Below are 27991 nucleotides of genomic sequence, written 5' to 3' on the forward strand. Positions count from 1 at the left end.
TTTACTGACGCTGAATGATGACTGGATTTCTGGAGCTGATAACTTTGGTCTTTTGGACGACATGCAGCAGCCGTTGCAGGATAAAAGGGAGGTGGGTTACGAAAGAAATGTAAACTCAATCTTTGGTGATTAATCACAGTAATGTTTTTATTGACTTTCTGGTGGTCTCACATGAAATTCGAGGGTGAGGTGCAGTTTCGATGGGAGCAGTGATGGGCGATGTTCGTGGCTGTGGAAGCCGTGTCATGGTGTTGGCGCACCGTAAGGCCCTAATGGTGTCCGTATCCGTAACCACCATATCCCAGACCGTGTCCGTATCCTCCGTATCCCAGGCTGATGGCGGGGGCGGCGGCGTATCCCAGACCCAGTCCGTGCCCGTATCCCAGGCCCAGCCCGTGGCCGTAGCCCAGTCCGATGGCGGGGGCGGCTGCGATGGCGGGGGCGGCGACTGCCACGGGGGCGGCGACTGCGGGGGCGGCGACGGCCACCTTAGCCACGGCGGGGGCGTAGTGGGTGGTGCCGTAGCTCACCTGTAACCACAAGCAGGGGAACACCAATTATAGCAGGGTTGGATGCAAACTGTGCACTGCACAGAAAATAGTTCTTACAAGGCCACCGTACCGTCATAGAGCATAATCGGCACACAGTGACACCAGCTGACTGTTCAGGAAAGTAATCCTGATTAAGCTTAAATATGACTTATATCTACTGACGAAAATGAAGAAAATAGAAATAGAAGATGGATACGTTAATGTAACAAAGACAATGTACAAAGGACACAATTGTAGAATTAGAACATCATAAGGGAACTCTGAATACTTCGAAATAACAGAGGGACTTAAACAAGGAAGTATTCTATCTCCTGCACTTTTTAATGTTGTGATGGAGGGAATCAATAGGGCAGTTAAAGATGCACTAAAAGAAAAAGACAAAAAGATGATTTTTGCAGATGATATGGTAATATGGGGCGATAAAGAGGTAGATGTACAGTTACTTGAAGCGTGGAAGGAAATAATGAAAACGTATGGATTAAAAATAAATAAAGATAAGAGTGAAGTAATGGTATTTGGAAGAGACAAAGGGATCAGCGGAAATATTACTTTGAATGGAGAACCCCTCAAAGCGGTAGACAGTTTTACTTATTTAGGGAGTAAATATCTAGTGATGGAAGAATAACCAACTAGGTTAATAGGAGGTTACAGAAGGGAGGCAATTTGCACCAAACAATAAAACACCTGATTTGGAATAAGGAAGTTTCAGAAAAAGCAAAACTCCTTATTTATAAGAGTTACTACTCCCCTATTGTCGCCTATGGAGGATAAAAATGGACAGTGACAGAAAGGGACTGGAGCAGACTGCAAGCAAGAGAAATGAAATTTGTCAGAGCAGTTAAGGGAAAAGCAAGAATGGACGGAGTAAGGAACGTAGATATCAGAAGGGACCTTAAACAAGAAAGTATGAGAGAAGAAATTGAAAAAAAAAAGAATTAAGATGGTACGGGCATGTTAAGAGGATGTGTGGGCAGAGACTCCTCAAAATTATGGAAGAACTAAAGATGGATGGAAAAAGACCTAGAGGGCGCCCAAGAACACGGTGGAAAATGGGAGTGAGAATATCTGTAGAAAGGAGAGGTGTGACCTGGCAGCAAGTGGAGGAGGAAAAGTGGTGGGAGGACCGAGCCAAATGGAGAGGACTCGTCAGCACCCAGACCCGGCAGTAGCTGGAGCGGGTTCATGATATAGATAGATCTACTGACGCTATGAAATACAGGGCATTTCAAAATGAATATATGCGTTTCAAGATTTATTACATTGAGCTTAAAATTATAAACAACACTTCGAGTAAATGAGCAACTGGAACAGTTTTGTTGACCTTTACGCAAAGGGAATAGTACTGAACGACCAAGAGTGACTGCAGAACGTGTTGAACGATTGAGAATCATTGACCTGTAGCCGCAAGTAATCAGTTCGTAATGATAGTCGTGAATTAGCAATTCCACTGACCACTCTGTGGTCATTTTTAAGGGGACCCTTAAAACTACATCACTATCGTTTGTAGTTGTTACAAGCTCTAAAGCCTACAGACCGCAGTTTAAATGCCAACTTTGCAAACGAAATGGTGCTGCATTAGGATGAAGATTTTCTGGACCGTGTCGTCTTCAGTGATGAAGTGACACCTCACTTAAGTGAAAATGTGAACATAAAATGTGTGGCATAAAGTCCCCGTGGGATTAAATAGTTGCAACGAGACTGCTCTAAGTCGAATTTTTCTCGTTGCATATTCTAGTGGCAAGTCTACAGGCCTTTCTTCCTCGCTAAAGCAACTGCAACTGATGTTTCTTATCTCGATGGGCTCTTTCGTTAGTTGGAAGGAGTTGAATGACGGAAATTTATTTGGCAGCAAGGTCGTGCTCCACTTCGCTGGCGTAACTTAACTACTGATTAAACGACGTTACACCCGACCGCTGGATTGGCAGCAAGGGGGACAATAACAGCGTGCTTTTCATGATCTCTACGTTCATAGAAGACTTGAGGCCATGCGAGTTTAATTTTTTTGGGGGAGGGGGGGGGATTCCATAAAGGATGATGTTTATGTGCCAGATTATCTACCCAACTATAGAAACAGCATTGTTGCAACAATTACTCTAGACACAACGATGAAGGTTTGGTAAGAAGCCGTCCGTTGACTCGATGTGTGACTGACTACAGGTGCTCACATCCAACTCTTGTAAGACAAACTGTTTGAATTACTCTTTCATTTGGCGTATTGGTTATAGTTGTAAATTCAATATAGTGAATGCTACAAAGCATTAAAATCTGTACATTCATTTTGAAACAATGTGTATTTTAATAATCAAAACGTTATGACCACTGCCCGCTGCAACATTCATTGTTGCCTGGTGGGGTGCCGGGCAAGTGAGACGGTAAGAAAATGTTTACGAACTGGCAGAGCACATCGAGCATACAACAAGGACAGTTAGTCACATAGGAAAATGGGGTCGCAAAGGCCATCCAGGACTATTACATAGCGTTGCAGTTGTTTACTCATATGCTACAAATGCTCACCCACTACAGCAGGTCATCAGAGTTTTGTATAGATCCATCAAGACACGACTGACATCGACGCTGGATTGAACGGTGCACCCTCACAAGGATACCTGGTGTATCTCGAAGACATCCTGGTGTTCCAACAATGCCGCCCACTAGATCCTCCGGCGATGTAACAGGTGACGGGTGTTTCATACACACAAACCCCCACCCACCCACCCACCCACCCACCCACCCACCCACACACACACACACACACACACACACAGAGGAAAGAATCGACTGGGGACGGATCGGGTGATCTTGGTGGCCATGGGACTGGGCCACCGCGACCTATTCAGCGGCCGGAAAAGGTTGCCTGCAGATGTGCCCTCACTTCTCTGCTGCAATTCGAGGCGCTCCATCGTGCTGAAATCGAATGCGTCGACGAAAAAACATGGGAACATAATACAGCATGTCGGACTGAACCTCTCGTAGGAATATGGTTCGGGAGAACATACGGCCCCATTAAACAGTCTCCGACGATGCTAGTCCATACGTTAAGGATAAGCGATGAAGAGGACGTTCACTGTGAAGGTTCGTTCTGGACTTCTGCAGAAATGGTAAATGTTGTATATTACCCGTCTTTCCCTATAGCTTATCCCTATTTTTGCCAGAATTAAGAACGTCTTCCACCATTTGAGATTGTCGACTCCTTTTTATATGTCGACAAACCCAATGAAAGAGCCTTTTGATTTTTTAGTCTTACTTCCTTATCAACCGCAAGTCAGAACTGCCTCTCCTCTCTGGTGCCTTCATCTACCCTGAAGCCAGACTGATAATCATTTAAGGCATGTTTAATTTTCTTTTTCATCCTTCTCTATAATATTATTATCAGTAACTGGATGCATGAGCTGTTAAACAGGTCGTGCTATAATTCTCTCACGTGTCGGCTCTTGCTATCTTCGGAATTGTGTGGATGACTTGTTGCCACTTTCCCCAGTGATTTTAGAAATTCCAATGGAATGTTATGCATGCGGACAGTTCGGTCTAGTCATTGTGAGGAACTGTGCTGAGTACCAAGTAAATATAAAACACCCTTTTTCACTTAAAGTTGAGGGACTTTGACATTTGTATCAAAAAGACACAAGTTTTCATTTTAGACAACACTGTCTGGGTTCTCACGAATTAACCATCCCTTAAATATATCCTATAGCCGCAAAGGACAATGTTGCAGTGCAGAAAGAACAACACACGAGGGCTCTTCGAAAAGTAAGGCCCCGTCGGTCACAAAATGAAAACCGCAGTGAAAATCAAAAATTTTTTATTCGCAACAGTTAGGTACACCATCCAGCTACCTCTCTAAATAATCGCCACTCTAACTTAGAAATTTTTTGTGGCTCTGTACAAACTTTCCAGTACCCTCGTCACAGAAGGCAGCAGCCTATGCTTCCCCACCAATTCTCTAAGCTGGTCTGATTTTCGTTGTGCGCTTCATGTGAGCAGAGATGAACAATGAAGTCAATTAAGGACTGTGTTGTGGGTGGTCAAACAGTTCGCATCGAAAACGCTGCAGGAGCATCTTCATTGCCCCTATAGAATGCGGCTGAAAATTGGCTAGAAGAAAGAAAAGCATGACATTTATGTTACGTGGGCTGCATAGTGCTGAAATCGAATACGGCGACAAAAACATGAGAACATGACTCAGCATGTCGGACAGAACCTCTCCCAGGAAAACGGTCCGGGAGAACATACGGCCCCATTAAACAGTCTCTCACGATGGCAGTCCATACTTTACATCTACATCTACATCTACATCTATACTCCGCGAGCCACCTTACGGTGTGTGGCGGAGGGTACTTATTGTACCACTATCTGATCCCCCCTTCCCTGTTCCATTCACGAATTGTGCGTGGGAAGAACGACTGCTTGTAAGTCTCCGTATTTGCTCTAATTTCTCGCATCTTTTCGTTGTGATCATTACGCGAGATATATGTGGGCGGTAGTAATATGTTGCCCATCTCTTCCCGGAATGTGCTCTCTCGTAATTTCGATAATAAACCTCTCCGTATTGCGTAACGCCTTTCTTGAAGTGTCCGCCACTGGAGCTTGTTCAGCATCTCCGTAACGCTCTCGCGCTGACTAAATGTCCCCATGACGAATCGCGCTGCTTTTCGCTGGATCATGTCTATCTCTTCTATTAATCCAACCTGGTAAGGGTCCCATACTGATGAGCAATACTCAAGAATCGGACGAACAAGCGTTTTGTAAGCTTGTAAGATAAGCGAGGAAGCTTCGGGCTGCAGAAACCGCCGCGCACATCGCCTTCGCTTGGTGTAGTCACCTGGTTGTACCTGGACGCACTGGAAATAAAATGGGTGCAGTCCTTCGTCGTGCATAATCCACCAGATGGAGGGTTGGAGGACGTCAGTAGAGCGGGATGCAACTCGTGTACTTGTTGTCGGCGTACGCTGCACCTTTTCCAGAACGCTTTCTTCCTTTGCCAACTGTTCGTGTTGGCTGTTGGTGACCAGCTTGTGCGCATGGAACGAGCCGGTTTCGAACAGTCGGCGATGTGGGGTGACCAATAATGTCTGGCACGGCAGCTTTCTATCGAGATATTTCGCACAGCTCCTCGCCCATTGCAGTTGGCCGCGCCATAAGTCAGATGCAGCTCAGCCATTTGGCGGTACCTGTAGCTAGCCATGTTACTGCCAACCCTTTGACGGCGTGAATGGGGACGGTCTCCGTGCTCTCCGCCCATGTTTGTACAACACCCTCCACTGTGACCGTAGCGCCCTCTCGTGGCGTTTGCAACCCCCGGTTCCTATGTGATTACTGATGCTTGTTGTATTCCTGATGTGCCATATAAGTTTGTATACGAGGTGTGGCTAGAAAAAAACCGGACTAGTACTGGTGAAACAATAAAACGAATGCAATAAGGCTGCCCGCATCTCGTGGTCGTGCGGTAGCGTTCTCGCTTCCCACGCCCGGGTTCCCGGGTTCGATTCCCGGCGGGGTCAGGGATTTTCTCTGCCTCGTGATGGCTGGGTGTTGTGTGCTGTCCTTAGGTTAGTTAGGTTTAAGTAGTTCTAAGTTCTAGGGGACTTATGACCACAGCAGTTGAGTCCCATAGTGCTCAGAGCCATTTGAACCATTTTTTTGCAATAAGGCTGAAAGTCGCGTGGCCTGTCACGTGACTCTCGCTCCGCCTACTGCTCGAGTTTCATCTGCCTCCTGCACTCAGTCTGCCCGTGGCGTCTGTTTTAAGTAGTTGACGTTTTGTCTGTGCGTCGGAAAATGTTGAGTGTACAGAAAGAACAGCGTGTTAACAGCAAATTTTGTTTCAAACTAGGAAAATCTGCAAGTGAAACGTTTGTAATGTTACAACAAGTGTACGGCGATGATTGTTTATCGCGAACACAAGTGTTTGAGTGGTTTAAACGATTTAAAGATGGCCGCGAAGACACCAGTGATGACACTCGCACACTTTGTTCATGTTGAAACTTTCATGAAGAATCTGCCTAACACTTTCCTTGTCAACTCCTGTTAACTGAGACACTGCTCTGATTGTTAAACGGCGATCTTGTCGAACAAGTTTACCGATTTTTTCAATGTTTGCATCAGTTTTTGCTGACAATGGTCTGCCAGTGCGAGTGTCATCACTGGTGTCTTCGCAGCCATCTTTAAATCGTTTAAACCACTCAAACACTTGTGTTCGCGATAAACAATCATCGCCGTACACTTGTTGTAACATTACAAACGTTTCACTTGCAGATTTTCCTAGTTTGAAACAAAATTTGCTGTTAACACGCTGTTCTTTCTGTACACTCAACATTTTCCGACGCACAGACAAAACGTCAACTACTTAAAACAGACGCCACGGGCAGACTGAGTGCAGGAGGCAGATGAAACTCGAGCAGTAGGCGGAGCGAGAGTCACGTAACAGGCGACGCGACTTTCAGCCTTACTGCATTCGTTTTATTGTTTCACCAGTACTAGTCCGGTTTTTTTCTAGCCATACCTCGTATCTGGAATACCCGGTAGAGTGGTACCCACGAGCATCGAAACTTAGGAGCTAGTGGTAGACGGCGCAGGGTACGTACCTGTGAGACGGTGGAGACGGCAGCGGGGGCGTGGGCAATGGCTGGGGCGACGGCCACTGCGGGGGCGGGGGCGACGGCGACAGCGGGGGCGTGAGCGATGGCGGGGGCGGCGATGGCTGCGGGGGCGGCAGCCAGGGCCAGGCCGTGTCCGTAGCCTCCGTAGCCTCCGTAGCCTCCATAACCTCCATAACCTCCGTAGCCTCCGTATCCCAGACCCAGCAGGCCTCTCTTCTCCTGCTTCTTCTCCTCCTCAGCAAAGGCCACTGTGGCCAGAGCCAGCACTACGATAGCCTGGGAACAAAGGCAAAGTTGTTGGTACCTCAGTTGTATGTCCAGGAAACCATAGGTATACGTTCGTAGCATTCCAAGGCAAGAGTCAATTTGACAAAATCGTTTTCTTGGTAAAATGTTGTCGGGTTATTAGCCAAGTCGTGGCACAGCGATCTCGCAACGTTTCCACGAGTTCCTGCACCTCATCTTCAAGTGAAGTGGTGACGTCCCCTGAAGATGACGAGTTCGAAATTCGTCGAAACGTTGCGACAATACCGCACAACGACTAGTCTGATAACCCGACAAGGTTTGGTCAGTGAAATTGGTCGTGAATACCTGCATTCCCATAAAATAATTTTGAGTGTGAGACTCTTAACAATAACTACAATAGCGACGTTTCGACAGACTTTGCAGCTTTCCTCCACAGGGTTACTAACTGTTGGATTCTGGTGCTGGTCTTCCCCTACGTATTTCGATCCTCAGGTGGCTACTGAAGCCACACTCTGGGATTCCATTGAACAATTCGAAGTAGAGGTTGCTGTTGAGGTATCGTGCTATTTCCTGTGCTTCTCAAACACGGAGGATGGCTACGAGTGATACTAGTGCAGCGGGCTACGGCCATTCCCCAGCCAGCAGCTCCACGTGACTCGGTTTCGACAGCAAGAAAACGGCCAGAAGAGAACTGCCCCGCAGCATCATCGTCTCGCTGTCCGAAAACGCTACTCCGGAGTAGAAGCTGCCGATTCGCTGATGCTCACCAATCAGCCGTCATTTACTCCGAATTTTCCTATCGCATTCCAGAACAGGACGTCGATGGCCGCCTGACAATGGAAATAACTATAGGGAAAGGCCTAGCAGTTAGTCGCCTTGAAGAGGAACGCTGCAAAGACGGCCGAGACGTCGATATTTTACTCATTTTTAGTGTTTCATAATGACGCACCTATTACTCAAAATGATTTTATTCGGAATAGCTATGTTTTCAATATCATGGTGAAATGAGTGCTGCCTAAAAAGCAGCGTACTTTAGTTTTGACTATAAATAAAGAAATGGAGTACCTAAATAAGCCCTGAAGCTACGTTTTTGTGTTACTTTCCCACGTAATCACTGTTCGGATATAAGCATTTATCGCATTACATACTTCAGACACCATGCCAGTAGCAACAACGACCGACAGAAGCACAGGAAAACTATTTCCTTCAGTCTATTTGCTTCTTTGATGTCATCAGTCCTCTGACTGGCTTGATGTGGTGAAAGGTGGCTACACTGAGCCACAGCGCCAGAAATCGCGCCAGAGAGTATTGTTCCGCCGCCTCCACTGGCAGTGATTATTGAGACGCAGCGACAGGCAGTTCTTGCCGAGAAGTTGTGGTGGACACTGCTTGTAGCTGAAGTCAGAGTGAGATGCGGTAGTGGAGAGTGTTGTTCCATGTTTTATGCAGTGGTTTGATGGGAGAGATGATGATGTTCTAATGGAGATATTGTAATGGTCAGAGTGCATTTCGTCGATATATATGGAGGTATTTTCTTTTATTCTTTTATTCTTTCAGTGACCTGAATAATGTGTCATTACAGGTTCAGTCAACAAAGCATCTGGCGTGTGTTCTTGTATTAGAGTGTAATTTTGGTTTTCTTGCACAATTATAGTATTTGTAATTTTCTTTTGTCACGTCAGTATAATTGGTATTTAAAAATTCTTGTCTTGTTGAAGAAGAACCGTGCCAGATGTGCGTTGAGTCATACTACCACATACAGAACAGCTACACTTGTGCTTTGTTGGTTTCGTAGGTTTTATAGTTGCTGGGGACTTAATTAATTAATTGTATTAACTGAAATTTTCATTTCATTCTTTGTGGTTGTTACATGCAGTCAGATTGCGTACAAGAACTAGTCAGGGCCAGCCGTTTACGAAACAGCGTAATCGGACATACAGCGACAGAAAATTAAAAAGTATTTGCATTGCATTCTTATATCTTTATTTTAATTAAGCCCCCATGCAGTGGCCCGCCACGAGTTCTTGTCCTGTGACAGCTCAGAGTAGCACTTGCAACTTAGGTCCTCAACTACTTGCTGGATGTATTCCAATCTCTGTCTTCCTCTACAGTTTTTACCCTCTCCAGCTCCCTCTAGTACTATGGAAGTTATTCGCTGATTTCTTCAGAGATCCTCCTGTCCCTTCTTGTTGTCAGTGTTTCCCATACATTCCTTTCCTCTTCGATTCTAAGGAGAACCCCGTCATTCCTTACCTTATGAGTCCATCTAATTTTCTACATTCTTCTGTAGCACCACATCTCATATGCTTCTACTCTCTCGTGCTCCGGGCTTCCCACAGTCCATGTTTCACATCTCAGAAATTTCTTCCCCAAATTAAGCCCTATGTTTGATGCTGGTAGACTTGTCTTGCCCAGGAATATCCTTTATGCTAGTGCTAGTCTGCTTTTGATGTCTTGCTTACTCCGTCCGTCATGGATTATTTTGCTGCCCGGGTAGCAGAATTCCTTAATTTCTGATGTTCTTCTTGCTGTTACTTCGCATTACTTTGTCTTCCATTGATTTACTCAAGATTCATATTCCGTAGTCATTAGACTGCTCATTCCATTCAGCAGATCGTGTAATTCTTCTTCACTTTCACTCAGGATAGCAATGTAATCAGTTAATTTTATCACATCATTTCACCTTGAACATTTTACCTTGAACATACTGTGAAGCACATCTTTTCTACGGCAATAACTTTGATTTCCAAATTTCTGGAGGAGGTAGTGTGAGCCAAAACAATAAAAGAAGGTCAATAAATATGCGCTCTAAAATGCACGGTCTAAGAGCTACGTTCATTTTTTCAGTAGCAGAGATGTGTTTCGCAGTAGCTAAGATGAAGAAATACTCATAGAGCTTCAGGTATTCATGTTTACTACACATTTTTTTTTCTTTTTTGGTCTATTTACTGCTTTTTCTCGCATGGGGCCTCCCGGCCAACAATGCCATACGATCATTTCATTTCATTTTGATAGATGCTTAGCAACAACAGTACCAGTAGATATTTAACACTGCAAGAGATATAAGATTTTCGCTTTCAACTTCCGAACCAGTCGTTTCCAGACCAGGTTCTCTTACCTCAAATTGATACATTCAGTCTTGTCCGTCATGTCTGGAAGTTTCTCATTACGGAATCGCCCTGTATGTTCCAAGCAATAGTGTCCCTGTAACACTCCGTTAGGTAGCCCCGAAATTACCTTTAAATCCGTCGATTTCATTCTGTTAAGACGATCTGCCGAGTTTCATTCGGAAGGAAGTCCTGAACCTAACCACAGATCTGGCGTGACGGTCGATAAATGTATAGAAATAAAAAATTAAGTAAATTAGTAACTTTTACACGTGGCGTAAGTCGCACTGCTGACCGATTTCAAGGAAGACGGAAAAGCGAATGGCTTGGTAACTCTGCAGACAGCCCAAGGCAAGTAGCTCGCTCTTACGTCACGGTCAGCTATTTGCTTTCCTGTGACAGCGACGGTCGAGTAGGGGGAGGTGGGGGGGAGGGGGGGGGGAAAGGGGAGGATAGGACTATAGCATGAAAAGAAGGGGGATGGGGGATAGGAATTGGTTATTACCTCGACTTCCGTTGTTTTCTCTGGGACTTGCCCGTTGGTTTAGAAAGTGGTTTCCGTTTTATGAGCGCTGGAAGCAGCTCCATATTTCCAGAGTCTTCTTACGCCCAGGGCATGCGTCCGCATTTTTCTGAAAGCGCTTAGTCTGAGCATTTATACTAGACGCGCTGAATCAACGAATCGCACACGGATATTTAAGAATTTATCCGGTCCGTAAGTGTACCTGGATAGAGAACGAAATGGACGTGAATAAACTACAGAGAAAATTGTCAGCGGGGAACGATACGTGAGAAACTTATCAGGGATAATCGTGCTCTTAATCCACTTTCAACCACTGTAATTTAATTAATTTAGAGAGATCAGCTTCAGCTGTAATATTTATTTGAATAAATAATTAGTACAAATGAAGCGGATCTCTCTGAATTAATTATCATTTCTCTCAGTTGCGGATGCCCTATGTATCAAAGCTTGTGCATTGTAATTTAACCGCCCTGAGGAGGACCGATGCAGAAGCGATCGAAACCTCGACAAATTCCGTAGTTGGTTCAGTGCGCCGCACAATCGCAGAAACTTTTCCATTAATATACGAAAATGTTTGACACTAACTGAATTATTTTGCTGAAGGAGTCTATGATTACCACTGCTGCACCCACATGTTTTAACTTTCCGTGGCCAGGAAAACGGAGAAGAACAGAATCGTAGCAATTCTGATGTGATTCTTACATACGTGTGCAGAAAAGAAAGCGCAGTCGTAGGAAATGAGAAGGTGTAGAATACTGGGGGAGAGGAAAATAGTCGATCCAGAAACCTTTATTTCCTTCAAGAATTTTATTACGGCTGGTGACGCTGTTTGCAACTAAATTAAATGTGCAAAACATTAAGAATGGACGGAATGACTGTCAGGGAACATCCCGTGGTATCAGACAGTTTAGAGGAAAACAGAGACTGGAATGTATCCTACAAAAACTCGAGAGTGTTGGATGTAAGTGAAATTAAATGCGCAAAACATTAAGAATGGACAGGATGACAGGATATCTGTTAAGACACCAGGGAACAACTCCCGTGGTATGAGACAGTTCAGGAGAAGACACAAACTGCAATGTATCCTACAAAAACTCGGGAGTGTTGGGTGTAAGCGCTACCCTGAGATGATGGGGGTTGGTACAAGAGAGGAAGTATCAAACTAATTAGGTTACTGATGACATGAAAGAAAATCTGGACTGATGGGAGTAGGAATTGTGGTCTGAGGGTTCCGTAAAAACTTAACTACGTTAATAGAGAATAATTTCGTGTGGTTCAGTCACCTGGTGCAAGTCTTTCTGTCGGACACCACTTCGGCGACTTGCGTATCCCTGACTTATCCCAATTATTCAACTGGTGAAAGAGGTCTCACAGTTTAACGTGGAACCCGAACCACGTGTTGTTTCTCGCGACTCCTCACATCGTTGAGCGGTGAACGCCTGTTTAAAACGAAAAATCAGTAGTCCGACGGAGATTCGATCCCGCGACCTCTCAGTTTCTAGGAGCGCACTTTATTGCTAGACCGCCGCGCCCGATATGTATTTACCTACTGCATCTATAGATTTTTCGAAGTGAATTTACGAGTAACAAAATATGTGACATATATAGCAGTATCTTTCGATTTAATTAACTTAGAGGCTCATTTCACAGAGCCAGACCATACCTTAGTTCCCGACAAAAATTCTAACTTTATACTTCTACCCGTTCCTGATAATATGGAGTCTTAACATGGAGAGACAGATGTACAAGAATTGACCAAAAAAAATTATAATTAAAAATGGACAGTTTTCGGATTTTTTTCCTTTACCTGTACTATGAAACATTGCTTCTTGTCAAATTTCATTATTCTAGGTCAACGGGAAGTACGCAGTAGGTTTTGACGAGTGAGTTTGTAAATATTGAAATATGTGACGTAAATGACCGTACCTTTTGACTCCGTTAACTTACAAGTTTAAGTTTTTCCTGAGAAAGAAGGAACCAGAAGGAGTGAGAGACAGACAGACAGAGGGGCGAAGTACAAAGGGATCGTATAAGGGTTCCGTTTTTACCGGCTAAGGTACTGATACGTAATGGTCTGACACTCTGCTTGTTTTAGCCCTTGATACGTAATGGTCTGACACTCTGCTTGTTTTAGCCCTTGAATGGCGACTTTTAGTCGCGATTCTATGGGCACCCTGACGTCTCAGCAATGATTGGTTTCTGCACCTTAAACCATTTTACCCAGACCGGGCCGGTCGATGTGGCCGAGCGATTCTAGGCGCTACAGTCTGGAACCGCGGGACCGCTACGGTCGCAGGTTCGAATCCTTAGGTTAGTTACGTTTAAGTAGTTCTAAGTTCTAGGGGACTGATGACCTTAGCTATTAAGTCCCATAGTGCTCACAGCCATATATCTGTAGCTATCCCATAACTTTGTCACATCAGTATATAATGCGATAGTTCAATTTGGAAAAGCAGTGGAATGGAAATGAGCGTTTGCGTCATTGGCCGGGAGGCCCCTTTCGGGGCAGGTCCGGCCGCCCTGGTGCAGGTCTTACTACATTCGACGCCACATTGGGCGACCTGCGCGCCGGATGAGTGTGAAATGATGATGAAGACAACACTCAGTCTTCGAACGGAGAAAATCCCCGACCCAACCGGGAATCGAATCCGGGCCCGTACGACGGCAATCCGTCACGCTGACCACTCAGCTATCGGGGCGGACGGAAAAGCGATAATGCATTAGCAAACATCAGTCTGATAGTGGAACTAAATTCAGGTTTTAATATGCGGACGCTTCGGTCTATCCATTGTGAGGAAGGGTGCTGAGTACCAAGTCAATAAAAAAAGTAAACGCAAAAATTAAAATTGAGGAGCTTTGTATCGAAAAGACACAAGTTTTCGATTTATGCAACACTGTCTGGTTTCTTACGAATCGTTTTCTGTCTATTAACCATCCCTTAAATATATGCCATAGCCGCAAATGAAATTGTTGCAATGAAGAAAGAACAACATACGAGGGCTCTTCGGAAAGCAAGGCCCCATCGGTCACAAAATGAAAACCGCACTGAAAAATCCATTTTTTTTTAATTCGCAACAGTTAGCTACCCCTTACAGCTACCTCCCTAAATAATCGCCGCTCTAACTTAGTCAATCATTCACAGAAAGCAGCCGCCTGTGCTTTCTGCCAATTCTCAACACCGGTCTGATTTTCGTTGTTTGTGCCAAAATGTTGTCATCGTAGCCAGCGGTTCACGTGAGCAGAGATGAATAACGGAGCCAATTGAGGGCTGTATTGTGGGTGATGAAACAGTTCCCATCGAAAACGCTGCAGGAGCGTCTTCATTGCCCCTAAAAATGCGGCTGAAAATTGTCTTCGAGAAAGAAATGTATGACATTTACGTTACGCGGGCTGCATAATTTCAGGCGAATTCTCTCACCAGATCCACAGACTTGGCCCTTCTAACAGCCGTGTACCGCAAGTCTCTAGAGAAACGGAAGGTTCCAAATGATTGGAAAAGACAGCAAATAAACAATGTTTTCAGCCTTCAGTTGCAAGGTAATTTTACTCGTTTACCTAGGTTTCGATTCCAGTAATGGAATCTTCTTCAGAACAACAATGAAATTATTTTGTGAGCCAAACACTGGCCATGTCACAGATTACGTGTGGTCCTGATTTATGGCCGGCGCAGCTCCGTCTACGTTCGCCCTAATGGTTTTAATTTTGACTGACATAATCTTATGATTATGCGTCTTTAATGTTTTAATGTTTAATCTGTGACATGGCCAGTGTTTGGCTCACAAAATAATTTCATTGTTGTTCTGAAGAAGATTCCATTACTGGAATCGAAACCTAGGTAAACGAGTAAAATTACCTTGCAACTGAAGGCTGAAAACATTGTTTATTTGCTGTACATTTCACAGTTGCTGACACGCTGCAATATGTTAAAGATTTGTAAAGATTGGAAAAGAGCACAGGTAGTCCCAGTCTTCAAGAAGGGTCGTCGAGCAGATGCGCAAAACTATAGACCTATATCTCTGACGTCGATCTGTTGTAGAATTTTAGAACATGTTTTTTGCTCGAGTATCATGTCGTTTTTGCAAACCCAGAATCTACTATGTAGGAATCAACATGGATTCCGGAAACAACGATCGTGTGAGACCCAACTCGCTTTATTTGTTCATGAGACCCAGAAAATATTAGATGCAGCCTCCCAGGTAGATGCTATTTTTCTTGACTTCCGGAAGGCATTTGATACAGTTCCGCACTGTCGCCTGATAAACAAAGTAAGAGCCTACGGAATATCAGACCAGCTGTGTGGCTGGATTGAAGAGTTTTTAGCAAACAGAACACAGCATGTTGTTATCAATGGAAAGACGTCTACAGACGTTAAAGTAACCTCTGGCGTGCCACAGGGGAGTGTTATGGGACCATTGATTTTCACAATATATATAAATGACCTAGTAGATAGTGTCGGAAGTTCCATGCGGCTTTTCGCGGATGATGCTGTAACATACAGAGAAGTTGCAGCATTAGAAAATTGTAGCGAAATGCAGGAAGATCTGCAGCGGATAGGCACTTGGTGCAGGGAGTGGCAACTGACCCTTAACATAGACAAATGTAATGTATTGCGAATACATAGAAAGAAGGATCCTTTATTGTATGATTATATGATAGCGGAACAAACACTGGTAGCAGTTACATCTGTAAAATATCTGGGAGTATGCGTGCGGAACGATTTGAAGTGGAATGATCATATAAAATTAATTGTTGGTAAGGCGGGTGCCAGGTTGAGATTCATTGGGAGAGTCCTTAGAAAATGTAGTCCATCAACAAAGGAGGTGGCTTACAAAACACTCGTTCGACCTATACTTGTGTATTGCTCATCAATGTGGGATCTGTACTAGATCGGGTTGACGGAGGAGATAGAGAAGATCCAAAGAAGAGCGGCGCGTTTCGTCACAGGGTTATTTGGTAACCGTGATAGCGTTACCGAGATGTTTAACAAACTCAAGTGGGAGACTCTGCAAGAGAGGTGCTCTGCATCGCGGTGTAGCTTGCTCGCCAGGTTTCGAGAGGGTACGTTTCTGGATGAGGTATCGAATATATTGCTTCCCCCTACTTATACCTCCCGAGGAGATCACGAATGTAAAATTAGAGAGATTCGAGCGCGCACGGAGGCTTTCCGGCAGTCGTTCTTCCCGCGAACCATACGCGACTGGAACAGGAAAGGGAGGTAATGACAGTGGCACGTAAAGTGCCCTCCGCCACACACCGTTGGGTGGCTTGCGGAGTATAAATGTAGATGTAGATGTAGATGTAGACACTCTTGTTTTGGGCATTTCTGTCTGATCACTCTGCGCTCTGAACTGAATAGAGCGACGTGAAACGAATCGACACTGCCCGACACGTCTGTGGGAAGTTCCATCGGATTTTCACAGTGGTTTCCAATTCGCGCCTAATCGGACCTTACTTTCCGAATACGCCTGGTATAGCGGGAGGGGCAAACATCGTCCACTCTTCGCGTCTTGTTATCTCGCTCAGTCAACACCAGTTACTCTCACTGAAGCAAGTTTTTACTGTTGCTACGTTACTAGTATTACGACAACTCAGCGACTGCACGAGTTTATATAATCTGCAGTGAGCCTAGCGCTGCGTTACAAAACAGTTATGCAACGCTCACCCTGAATAACGCCCTTTCTTCGCATGAATGTGTATCCGGTACAGGTGCTCTGGATCGATGACAGTGTTCCAAGGAAGCTCTGTGCAAAGACTGCACACATCAACAATACCAAACCCAGACTACATGTTACTTGACAGGGCATTGCTTTCCCTCGAGTGATGTCTGCGACTCTATTTCGAGTTCTGTGGTTCGGACTCGTATGCACAACTCACGTTGCTGTAAAGAAATCGGACGATACTTTTCCCTGAATAAAGCCGCATGTGCAACAGTGTGAGACAACGGCGTGCACTAAGGAGCGCTCTATTGTTAACACTCCGTGCGTGTCTGAAATGACTGAGATAGCAAAGCGAGAGAAATCTGGTGGACTCATACAGGGTGTTTCAAAAATGACCGGTATATTTGAAACGGCAATACAAACTAAACGAGCAGCGATAGAAGTACACCGTTTGTTGCAATATGCTTGGGACAACAGTACATTTTCAGGCAGACAAACTTTCGAAATTACAGTAGTTACAATTGTCAACAACAGATGGCGCTGCGGTCTGGGAAACTCTGTAGTACGATATTTTCCACATATCCACCATGCGTAGCAATAATATGGCGTAGTCTCTGAATAAAATTACCCGAAAACTTTGACAACGTGTCTGGCGGAATGGCTTCACATGCAGATGAGATGTACTGCTTCAGCTGTTCAATTGTTTCTGGATTCTGGCGGTACACCTGGTCTTTGAAGTGTCCCCACAGAAAGAAGTCACAGGGGTTCATGTCTGGCGAATAGGGAGGCCAATCCACGCCGCCTCCTGTATGTTTCGGATAGCCCAAAGCAATCACACGATCATCGAAATATTCATTCAGGAAATTAAAGACGTCGGCCGTGCGATGTGGCCGGGCACCATCTTGCATAAACCACGAGGTGTTCGCAGTGTCGTCTAAGGCAGTTTGTACCGCCACAAATTCAGGAAGAATGTCCAGATAGCGTGATGCAGTAATCGTTTCGGATCTGAAATATGGGCCAATGACTCCTTTGGAAGAAATGGCGGCCCAGACCAGTACTTTTTGAGCATGCAGGGACGATGGGACTGCAACATGGGGCTTTTCGGTTCCCCATATGCGCCAGTTCTGTTTATTGACGAAGCCGTCCAGGTAAAAATAAGCTTCGTCAGTAAACCAAATGCTGCCCACATGCGTATCGCCGTCATCAATCCTGTGCACTATATCGTTAGCGAATGTCTCTCGTGCAGCAATGGTAGCGGCGCTGAGGGGTTGCCGCGTTTCAATTTTGTATGGATAGAGGTGTAAATCCTGGCGCATGAGACGATACGTGGACGTTGGCGTCATTTGGACCGCAGCTGCAACACGGCGAACGGAAACCCGAGGCCGCTGTTGATCACCTGCTGCACTAGCTGCACGTTGCCCTCTGCGGTTGCCGTACGCGGTCGCCCTACCTTTCCAGCACGTTCATCCGTCACGTTCCCAATCCGTTGAAAATTTTCAAACAGATCCTTTATTGTATCACTTTTCGGTTCTTTGGTTACATTAAACCTCCGTTGAAAACTTCGTCTTGTTGCGACAACACTGTGTTCTAGGCGGTGGAATTCCAACACCAGAAAAATCCTCTGTTCTAAGGAATAAACCATGTTGTCCACAGCACACTTGCACGTTGTGAACAGCACACGCTTACAGCAGAAAGACGACGTACAGAATGGCGCACCCACAGACTGCGTTGTCTTCTATATCTTTCACATCACTTGCCGTGCCATCTGTTGTTGAAAAATGTAACTACTGTAATTTCGAAAGTTTGTCCGCCTGAAAATGTACTGTTGTCCCAAGCATATTGCAACAAACGGTGTATTTCTATCGCTGCTCGTTTAGTTTTTATTGCCGTTTCAAATATACCGGCCATTTTTGAAACACCCTGTACTTTACAGCTCATTCATCCAAGCTGCTGACTGCGAACAATACACGGAAGAATGGAACAGAAGACTAGGCAACTGTTAGGTAACGATAAGTCTGGCTTTATGGAAGGTAAAGGGAGTAAGATCAAGAAATTTAGAGACATGTTCGTAGGATTTGTCAACCTAGAATATGCGTTCGACATTGTAAAATGGTGATGGATGTCCTATAGAGAGGGTAATATATCACGCGGACGGGGCGGAAAAATCAGAACGGAAGACGAAGAACGAAGTGCTCTGATTAGAAACGGCAATATAAAAATATCCTTTTCAGCGCTATTTTAAAGACTAAGAGCTATCAAACCTAGGATTTTCGTGGGCTGTGCTTATCACTGCAAGTGAGTACCACTGCGTTTATGTCGAGACAGTGGGGAAATCTATTCCCCGATTGTTTCTGCACGAACTAGTGTTCAATCTCTAATGACATTGTTGTCTACTGAACATTGAGATCTAATACAAACAAAATTTAACACACGGCAACAAAAAAATTACAACCGGATCTCAATTCCGTGTCTATCTTTCGCTCCACTGAAAACAGATCGCATCCAAATAGGGCTACGTTCTATGAAAAAAAATGTCAAAACTTTTAGCATTGCGAGCCTATTTCTGGAATACAACGCGCTTTCTAAAACCAAATATGCCCTCCACGTAGTGCTCTTTCACTGTCACCCTAACATCTACATCCTCCAAATCTCTGTAAAGTGTATGGGAGAGGATACTTTTCATTTTCCTCATGTTACATATACTTTCTGCTACATCGGCCAATGAAGAATTAGGAGGACTGACAGGTTGTATGCGTCTCTGACATGTATAATTAATATATGCTTTAGAGGAATATTGGTAGCTTCGTTGTTACTTCTAGGTGCATCAGCCAAACGTAAGCCTAGAAAATTCGTTATTTTGTGGAGGTAGGTGGTGTCTTAATTACTCTGTCAGTCAGCGCAGCTATTCCGAGTATATCCATTGATGTGTGTGAACCAATAACCATTCTCGTGACCTTTCTTTCTACATATAACTTCCCTCTTTAGACACGACATTTTTGGAAAACTTACATTTCAGCGTCGACCTAATGACGAAACCATTCTGCTGTTCAACAAGCCCTTATTTACATATGATTACCATCTACTGTTGACTTTCATAAAAATATCTTATTCTCCGTGACAGACGTCATCCATAAGATATCAGTTTTAATATGCGAAGAACAGCTTTCTGGAATGAGATTTTCACTCTGCAGCGGAGTGTGCGCTGATATGAAGCTTCCTGGCAGGTTAAAACTGTGTGCCGGGCCGAGACTCGAACTCGGGATCTTTGCCTTTCGCAGGCAAATGCTCTACAATCTGAGCTACCCAAGCACGACTCATGCGCCGTCCTGACAGCTGCACTTCTGCCAGTACCTCGTCTCCTGCTTTCCAAACTTTACAGAAGCTCTCCTACGAAATAGCCTCCGTAAAGTTTGGAAAGTAGGAGACGGGGTACTGGCAGAAGTAAAGCTTTGAGGACGGGACGTGAGACGTGCTTAGGTAGCTCAGATGGTAGAGCATTTGCCCGCGAAAGCCAAAGGTCCCGAGTTCGAGTCTCGGCCCGGCACACAGTTTTAACCTGCCAGGAAGTTTCAACAGCTTTCTAGTTTCCTTATAAACCAAATCCTGCCATTTGATTCAAATACGGCTAGACTTTCTTGCATTTCATACCCCTAGATGTTGAAGTATTACCTATATGAGGGACTTTAATGTATTTGTAAGTAGGCACAGAACCAAGAGAAAATTACTGGTACATTTTCGCACATTTGCAGCTAATTAGCTATAACTTACACAGCGTGTCTCTCCTAAGAGTTTCAAGCGCATTTTCTGTGGTGTTTCGGCAGATATGTGCGATTTAATTTTTTTCAACATGCAACTGGAGTGAGCCCAAGGAAATACTGATTATCACTTCTTTCATGCGACTTCCAGCGTCGATGGAGGAAGGCATCGGTTTGTTTCCCCTTACACACGATTTTTGAAGTGGAATTTTACGTGCCGTTCGAGAGTGCAGTTCAAAATTAATCTTTTGCCCCCCATTTGTTTATAGATAAATGTTAACGGGGGCAGTAAAACACGAAGAATAATCATTTCTCGAGCAGTGGCGGTAATGCTACAGCCACGCAGAAGCGTCTTGGTCACTCTCTGCTGAAGTACTGATTATTCTTCGTGTTTTGCTGTTCGTGTTAATACACTTCGGTAGAAGGAACATCGCACTAGATTACTCTAGTAGCGCTCGAGTGGGAAGGCAAGATTTCGTTTCAAAAATAATTTTGTTTGAAACGGGAAACAAACCGACTCATACCGTCGACGCTGGGCGTCGTATGGAAGACGTGATAAGCAGAATTTGTTTGGGCTGACACTAGCCACAAACAGGAGAAACGAAATTGCAAATATCTGCAGAAATACCAGAGAAAATGCCCCCGACGATCTATAGGAGAGACAGTCTGTAGCAGATCAGGCTGCGTATTTTGTTTCTTCCTCATAGGTAAGTAATAAAATGGTTCAAATGGCCCTGAGCACTATGGAACTTAACATCTAAGGTCATTAGTCCCCTAGAACTTAGTACTTAGACCTAACTAACCTAAAGACAGCACACACATCCATGCCCGAGGCAGGAATCGAACCTGCGACCGTAGCAGCAGCGCGGCTCCGGACTGAAGCGCCTAGAACCCTTCGGCCACAACGGCCGGCTAGGTAAGTGATCATTTGGGAAATTTATAACGCTACATTAATGTATATCCGCAACGGGCAACGTGTAGCATTAGTAGAAATGGTCCCAAGATGATCACCTGGGGACAAACTAGGCTATCTGTGATAGTCGAGAACTGTGTCCCAAACAACTTGCCGTACCCCGCCACAAGTCAGTCACTAATCAGTCTAAATATCCTGAAGAATTGCAGCTACTTTTGTTGGCAGCTATACCCATATATGTTAGATAGTACGGTACAGGTTTTGTTGCAGGACAATGAATTCTGCCCGTCCGATACTGGTCGGCGGGTACACCACAACCTACGAGAACGCTAGAATTTCGCAACTGTTTACTCACCAGGACCTTCATGTTGGCTGTGAGGTAAGGTGTTGCTGTCACTGGTGGTGGCGGACTGATGTTTGCGAGCTGACCGGCGTGGCTATATATACCGGCCAGAGTTTCGCGAGACCGGACGAGCGCGCCGTATCCTTTCACAGAGCTGGACGCCGCGCCACGGGACAGGACGGGGTGAAAGGCGAGACCGTCGCGCCAATTCGCCCGCAAGGATATATCACTCACTCCTACGGCCGGCGGCAACGGGAGAAACGTGCAAAAAACACTGGGGCGCGACGCGGATTCCGGTCACGCGATGTCGAACCGCCGTCGCAGCGGGCTGCCGCCTTCCCCATCTGGCTATAAGGCTTAGGCTTCTGACGATGAGTATTGTAGCCGAAACTTCAGAAATACTGCTTTACTATTATTGCGACTTCCATGGCCTAGTCTAGATCAGCTGCGCCCTCCCCATCTGGCAATAAGGCATAGGCTCCTGACGATGGGTATTGATGCCGAAACTTCAGGAATACTACTTTATTATTACCGTGACTTCCAAGGCTTAGGCTAGATCAGTAAGACTTACACCGGCTGCCGCCTTCCGCATCAGGCAATAAGGCATAGGCTCCTGACGATGAGTAGGGATGCCAAACCTTCAGAAATACTGCTTTATTATTATTACGACTTCCAAGACTTAGACTAGATCAGCTGCCGCCCTCCCCACCTGGCAATAAGGCATAGGCTGCTGAGGATGAGTATTGATGCCAAAACTTCAGAAATACTGCTTTATTATTTTTGCGACTTCTAAGGCTTAGGCTAGATCAGCGAGACTTGCATCGCCTGCCGCCCTCCCCATCTACGTATATCATAGGCTCCTGACGATGAGTATTGATGCCGAAACTTCAGAAATACTACTTTATTATTATTGCGACTTCCATGGCTTAGGCTAGATCAGCTGCGCCATCCCCATCTGGCAATAAGGCATAGGCTGCTGATGATGAGTAACTAGGCCGAAACTTCTGGAATACTGTTTTATTATTAATGCGACTTCCATGGCTTAGGCTAGATCAGCGAGACTTGCACCGCCTGCCGCCCTTCCCATCTGGCTATAAGGCATAGGCTTCCTGACGATGAATATTGATGCCAAAACTTCAGAAATAGTTTTATTATTATTGCGACTTCCATGGCTTAGGCTAGATCAGCGCGACTTGCACCGGCTGCCGCCCTCCCCATCTGGCAATAAGGCATAAGCTCCTTACGATGAGTAGAGATACCGAAACTTCAGAAATACTGCTTTATACCCATGGCTTAGGCTAGATCAGCGAGACTTGCACCGCCTGCCGCCCTCCCCGTCTGGCTATAAGGCATAGGCTTCCTGACGATGAATATTGATGCCAAAACTTAAGAAATACTGTTTTATTATTATTGCGACTTCCATGGCTTAGGCTAGATCAGCGAGACTTGCACCGGCTGCCGCCCTCGCCATCTGGCAATAAGGCATAGGCTCCTTACGATGAGTAGAGATGCCGAAACTTCAGAAATACTGCTTTATACCCAAGGCTTAGGCTAGATCAGCTGCACCCTCACCATCTGGCAATAAGGCGTAGGCTGCTGACGATGAGTAACGAGGCCGAAACTTCAGCAATAGTTTTATTATTATTGCGCCTTTCAAGGCTTACACTAGAGCAGCCCGTAGAAGCACTGCCCCAGCGGGACGTGTATCAGCCACCACCCTCTCCATCTAGAAAGAAGGCATAGGCTACTGCCGATGAGTAACGAGGCGGAAACTTCAGCAATATTGCTTTATTATTACTGCGACTTCCAAGGCTTAGGCTAGATCAGCGAGACTTGCACCGGCTGCCGCCCTCCCCATCTAGCAATAAGGCATAAGCTCCTGACGATGAGTAGGGATGCCGAAACTTCAGAAATACTGCTTTATTATTACTGTGACACCCAAGGTTTAGAGTAGATCAGCAGCAAAATACAGCAGTATCGCTTCATTGTTATTGTGACTTTCAAGGCTTAGGCTAGAACAGCCTGTAGAATCAACGCCCCATTGGGAGGAGCACAAGCTGCCGCACCTGCCGTCTGCCGAACGCTACTCACGATGAGCTCGAGGCCGAAATTTCACATGTATTGCTCTATTATTATTGTGCGTTTCAAGCCTTAGCCTAGAACAGTATCCTACCGTTCCACAATCTCCGAAAGCTCTTCTGTCGCACTTATTCATATAGTTTTCCACTTTTGTTATTTTTTTTAGGGTTGCGCGCCTCAGCCTGTACTAACGGAATCGTTATAGGATGGATGTGTTGTCCGCCTTTCTTTCTGATGTGTTGGCAGAAGAGCTAACACCGTGTTGCTAGAGGAGGCCAAAATGCACGCGTTTAAGCTCACGCAGACTGGCGTGAGATCTGGAACAGATTAAAGGAGTTGAGTCTAATAAATAAAGTACGGAGTTGATGTAATACTGAACTTTAATCCATAATTGGAGAACATCGCTCTTGTTGATCCATTATATAATCTCAATATAAACTGGTAATGGCGCCTTGCTAGGTCGTAGCAAATGACGTAGCTGAAGGCTATGCTAACTATCGTCTCGGCAAATGAGAGCTTATTGGTCAGTGTAGCTTCGCTAGCAAAGTCGGCTGTACAACTGGGGCGAGTGCTAGGACGTCTCACTAGACCTGCCGTGTGGCGGCGCTCTGTCTGCAATCACTGACAGTGGCGACACGCGGGTCCGACGTATACTAGCGGACCGCAGCCGATTTAAAGGCTACCACCTAGCAAGTGTGGTGTCTGGCGGTGACACCACACTTTCTATCTGTCCGACTGTTAAGAACCCTTTTTCTCAGGAACGTGTAGACGTATTAAGTTCAAATTTATGTCACATATTAAAATCTATGACCCCATGGCGTTGTAAATTTTAAGCTTCTAAGTCAATGAAACCAAAATATACAGCCATTTATTTTATTTATTTTGATACACGAAAACTCGGCCATCAGAACCTATAGGGTGCTTCCCGTTGACTTAGAATCATAAAATTTGGCATGAAATAAGATTTCACAGTAGAAGTAAGGAAAAAACCAGGAAACTGTTAATTTTTAAATGTGTATCAAAAAATATATTGTTATTATAATTTTTAACTGTATGTCTGTCTGTCTGTTGCTGTGTTAAGAACCATTTTCTAAGGAACATGTAGACGTATCAAGTTCAAATTTATGTCACATACTAAAGTCTATTCTTCCTTGGCAGTATAATAATTTTAACGCTCTAGGTCAATGCGATGAAAAGATATCATGTCACATATTTTGATTCTCGAAAAGTCATTCTGTTGAATTAGAATTATGAAATTTGGCAAGAAGTAAGGTTTCACAGTACAAGTAAAGGAAAATACCCGAAAACTCGAAATTTGTAATTATTTCACACGAAAAAATAATTGTTTTTCCCATTTTAACTCTCCGTTTCTCCGTCTGTCAGTTTCTTCGTCTGTTAAGACCACTTTTTCTCTCGAACCGGTTGGAGTATCAATTTCAGATTTGTATCACATATTAACTTCTATGGTCCCTTGGCGGTATAAGATATTTGAGCTTGTAAGTCAATGCAATCAGAAGATTTGATCATATATTTTCATACTCCAAACTCACTCATCAAAGCCTATAGGATACTTCCTGTTCATCTAGAATCAAGAAATTTGACAAAAGCGCGGTTTCACAGTACAAGAAGCTAAGAAAATCGGAAACTTGGTAAATTTTAACTATATCACATAAAAATATATTTTTGCCATTGGACCATACACTGCATTCATCATCCGTCAAAAGCGTAACAGACAAACACTACTGTATACAAACATAGGCTCTAAGTTTTAACCACGTTTTAATAAGTTAATAAAACAGTTTCACTAAATCTTCTGTCTTCACGCTCGTTTCTTTTTGTACTGAGGAACTACTGTAGAGATTTTGATATAGTCTTGGAAATATCGGTATCAGTATCTTGTCGGTATCGATGTCGATAACAGGTGAAAATCGCTGATAGGCTCAATTTGCTGAATGGATTAATTAAGTTTGTGTGAAACTCTCAGTGCGCGAGTTCTCCTCGCACTTGGTCAGCTTCTTCAGGTTCCCCGTGGTATAACGGTAGCATGTCCCTGTCTTCCGAAGACTACTTTTTTATTGCTAAGTCAAAAGTGAGGTAAACATCATTGATCTCTCTCTGTTTATGATTATCAAATTCGCTCAATGCTGAGCTACTTTCACTGAATTTGTAAAATGTGTACCAACTGTTATTAATTTCGCTTTAAATATTTGTAACATATTTACAGTACTGCCCAATAAAATTTCTAAACCAAGAAGAAATGCAGATGATAAACGGGTATTCATTGGACAAATATACTATACTAGAGCTGACATGTGATTACATTTTCACGCAATTTGGGTGGATAGATCCTGAGAAAACAGTACTCAGAACAACCACCTCTTCCCGTAATAACAGCCTTGTTACGCCTGGGCATTGAGTCAGAGCTTAGATGGCGTGTACAGGTACAGCTGCCTATGCAGCTTCAACACAATACCACAGTTCATCAAGAGTAGTGACTGGCGTATTGTGACGAGTCAGTTGCTCGGCCACCATTGACTAGACGTTTTCAATTGGCCAGGCCAGCAGTCGAACATTTTCTGCATCCAGAAAGTCTGGTACGGGACCTGCAACATGCGGTCGTGCATTATCCTGCTGAAATGTAGGGTTTTGCAGGGATCGAATGAGGGTACAGCCACGGGTCGTAACACATTTGAAATGTAACGTCCGCTGTTCAAAGTGCCGTCAATGCGAACAAGAGGTGACCGAGCCGTGTAACCAATGGCACCCCATACCATCACACCAGGTGATACGCCAGTATGGCGATGACGAATACACGCTTCCAATGTGCGTTCACCGCGAAGTCGCCAAACACGGATGCGACCATCATGATGCTGTGAAGAGAACCTGGATTCATCCCAAAGAATGACGTTTTGGCATACGTGCACCCAGGTTCGTCGTTGAGTACACCATCGCAGGCGCTCCTGTCTGTGATGCAGCGTCATGGGTAACCGTAGCCATGGTCTCCGAGCTGATGTTCCATGCTGCTGCAAACGTCGTCGAACTGTTCGTGCAGATGGTTGCTGTCTTGCAAACGTCCCCATCTGTTGACTCAAGGATCGAGACGTGGCTGCACGATCCGTTAGTGCCATGCGGATAAGATGCCTTTCATCTCGACTCCTAGTGATACGAGGCCGTTGGGATCCAGCACGGCGTTCCGTATTACCCTCTTGAACCCACGTATTCCATATTCTGCAAACAGTCATTGGATCTCGACCAACGCGAGCAGCAATGTCGCGATACGATAAACCGCAATCGCGATATGCTACAATCCGACCTTTATCAAAGTCGGAAACGTGATGGTGCGCATTTCTCGTCCTTACACGAGGCATCCGAACAACGAACGTTTCACCAGGCAACGCCAGTCAACTGCTATTTGTGTATGAGAAATCGGTTGGAAACTTTCTTCATGTCAGCACGTTATAGGTGTCAGCACGGGCGCTGAATGTCTGAAAACCTCATCATTTGCATATTACAGCATCTTCTTCCTGTCGGTTAAATTTCGCGTCTGTAGCACGTCATGCTCTTGGTATAGCAATTTTAAGGCCAGTAGTGTACTATTCGAGGGAATCACTGCAGCTATCTATACTTGACTGATTGTGAGCCTAAGTAAGAGGTTCTGAAAGAGCGAGTGGCAGAAATTACTGGTCACAAAATAGTAGTGCATAATAAATGAAGCAGAGTTTTGGTGTTATTTTATTATATTGCAAAGCAGTAAACTAATATAGAAAACATGCTTGTAGGTGTCTCATATCATTATGAAAGTGAACGGCCGAATTCCGGCAGCCCGTCAATCAGAATGATGAACGTAGAAAAAAATAGATGTACGTCGGCTATCATATGCATAAATTGAAATCCCCATGTTTTCACACATATTTATGCGTTCGACTAAGTGCACCCAAGCGAAGTTTTTTTTATAGTGATTGGTACTGTATTATACAGTATGATTGTGCAGTGATTCCGTGTTATTAGTAGTGAATGCGAAGTGGGCAGTTAGTGTCATATATTATTACTAAATAGCCGGCCGGAGTGGCCGAGCGGTTAAAGGCGCTACAGTCTGGAACCGCACGACCGCTACGGTCGCAGGTTCGAATCCTGCCTCGGGCATGGATGTGTGTGATGTCCTTAGGTTAGTTAGGCTTAAGTAGTTCTAAGTCCTAGGGGACTTATGACCACAGCAGTTGA

At 44.7% G+C, this 27991-nt stretch overlaps 1 protein-coding gene across 1 annotated transcript; it reads right to left on the reverse strand.

Annotated features, from left to right (window-relative positions):
• Positions 1 to 121: 121 nt before the first annotated feature.
• LOC126106864 (cuticle protein 64-like) lies at positions 122 to 21869 on the reverse strand. Its single transcript, XM_049913266.1, has 3 exons — positions 21704 to 21869; positions 7133 to 7423; positions 122 to 530 (listed from the first exon to the last, which is right to left on the reverse strand). The coding sequence occupies exons 1-3, from the start codon at positions 21713 to 21715 to the stop codon at positions 270 to 272; spliced, it is 564 nt and encodes a 187-aa protein (XP_049769223.1). The 5' UTR covers positions 21716 to 21869; the 3' UTR covers positions 122 to 269.
• Between the last annotated feature and the right edge of the window lie 6122 nt (positions 21870 to 27991).

The sequence above is a fragment of the Schistocerca cancellata genome, chromosome 10 (assembly GCF_023864275.1).
Source record: "Schistocerca cancellata isolate TAMUIC-IGC-003103 chromosome 10, iqSchCanc2.1, whole genome shotgun sequence".
Lineage (NCBI taxonomy): Eukaryota > Metazoa > Arthropoda > Insecta > Orthoptera > Acrididae > Schistocerca > Schistocerca cancellata.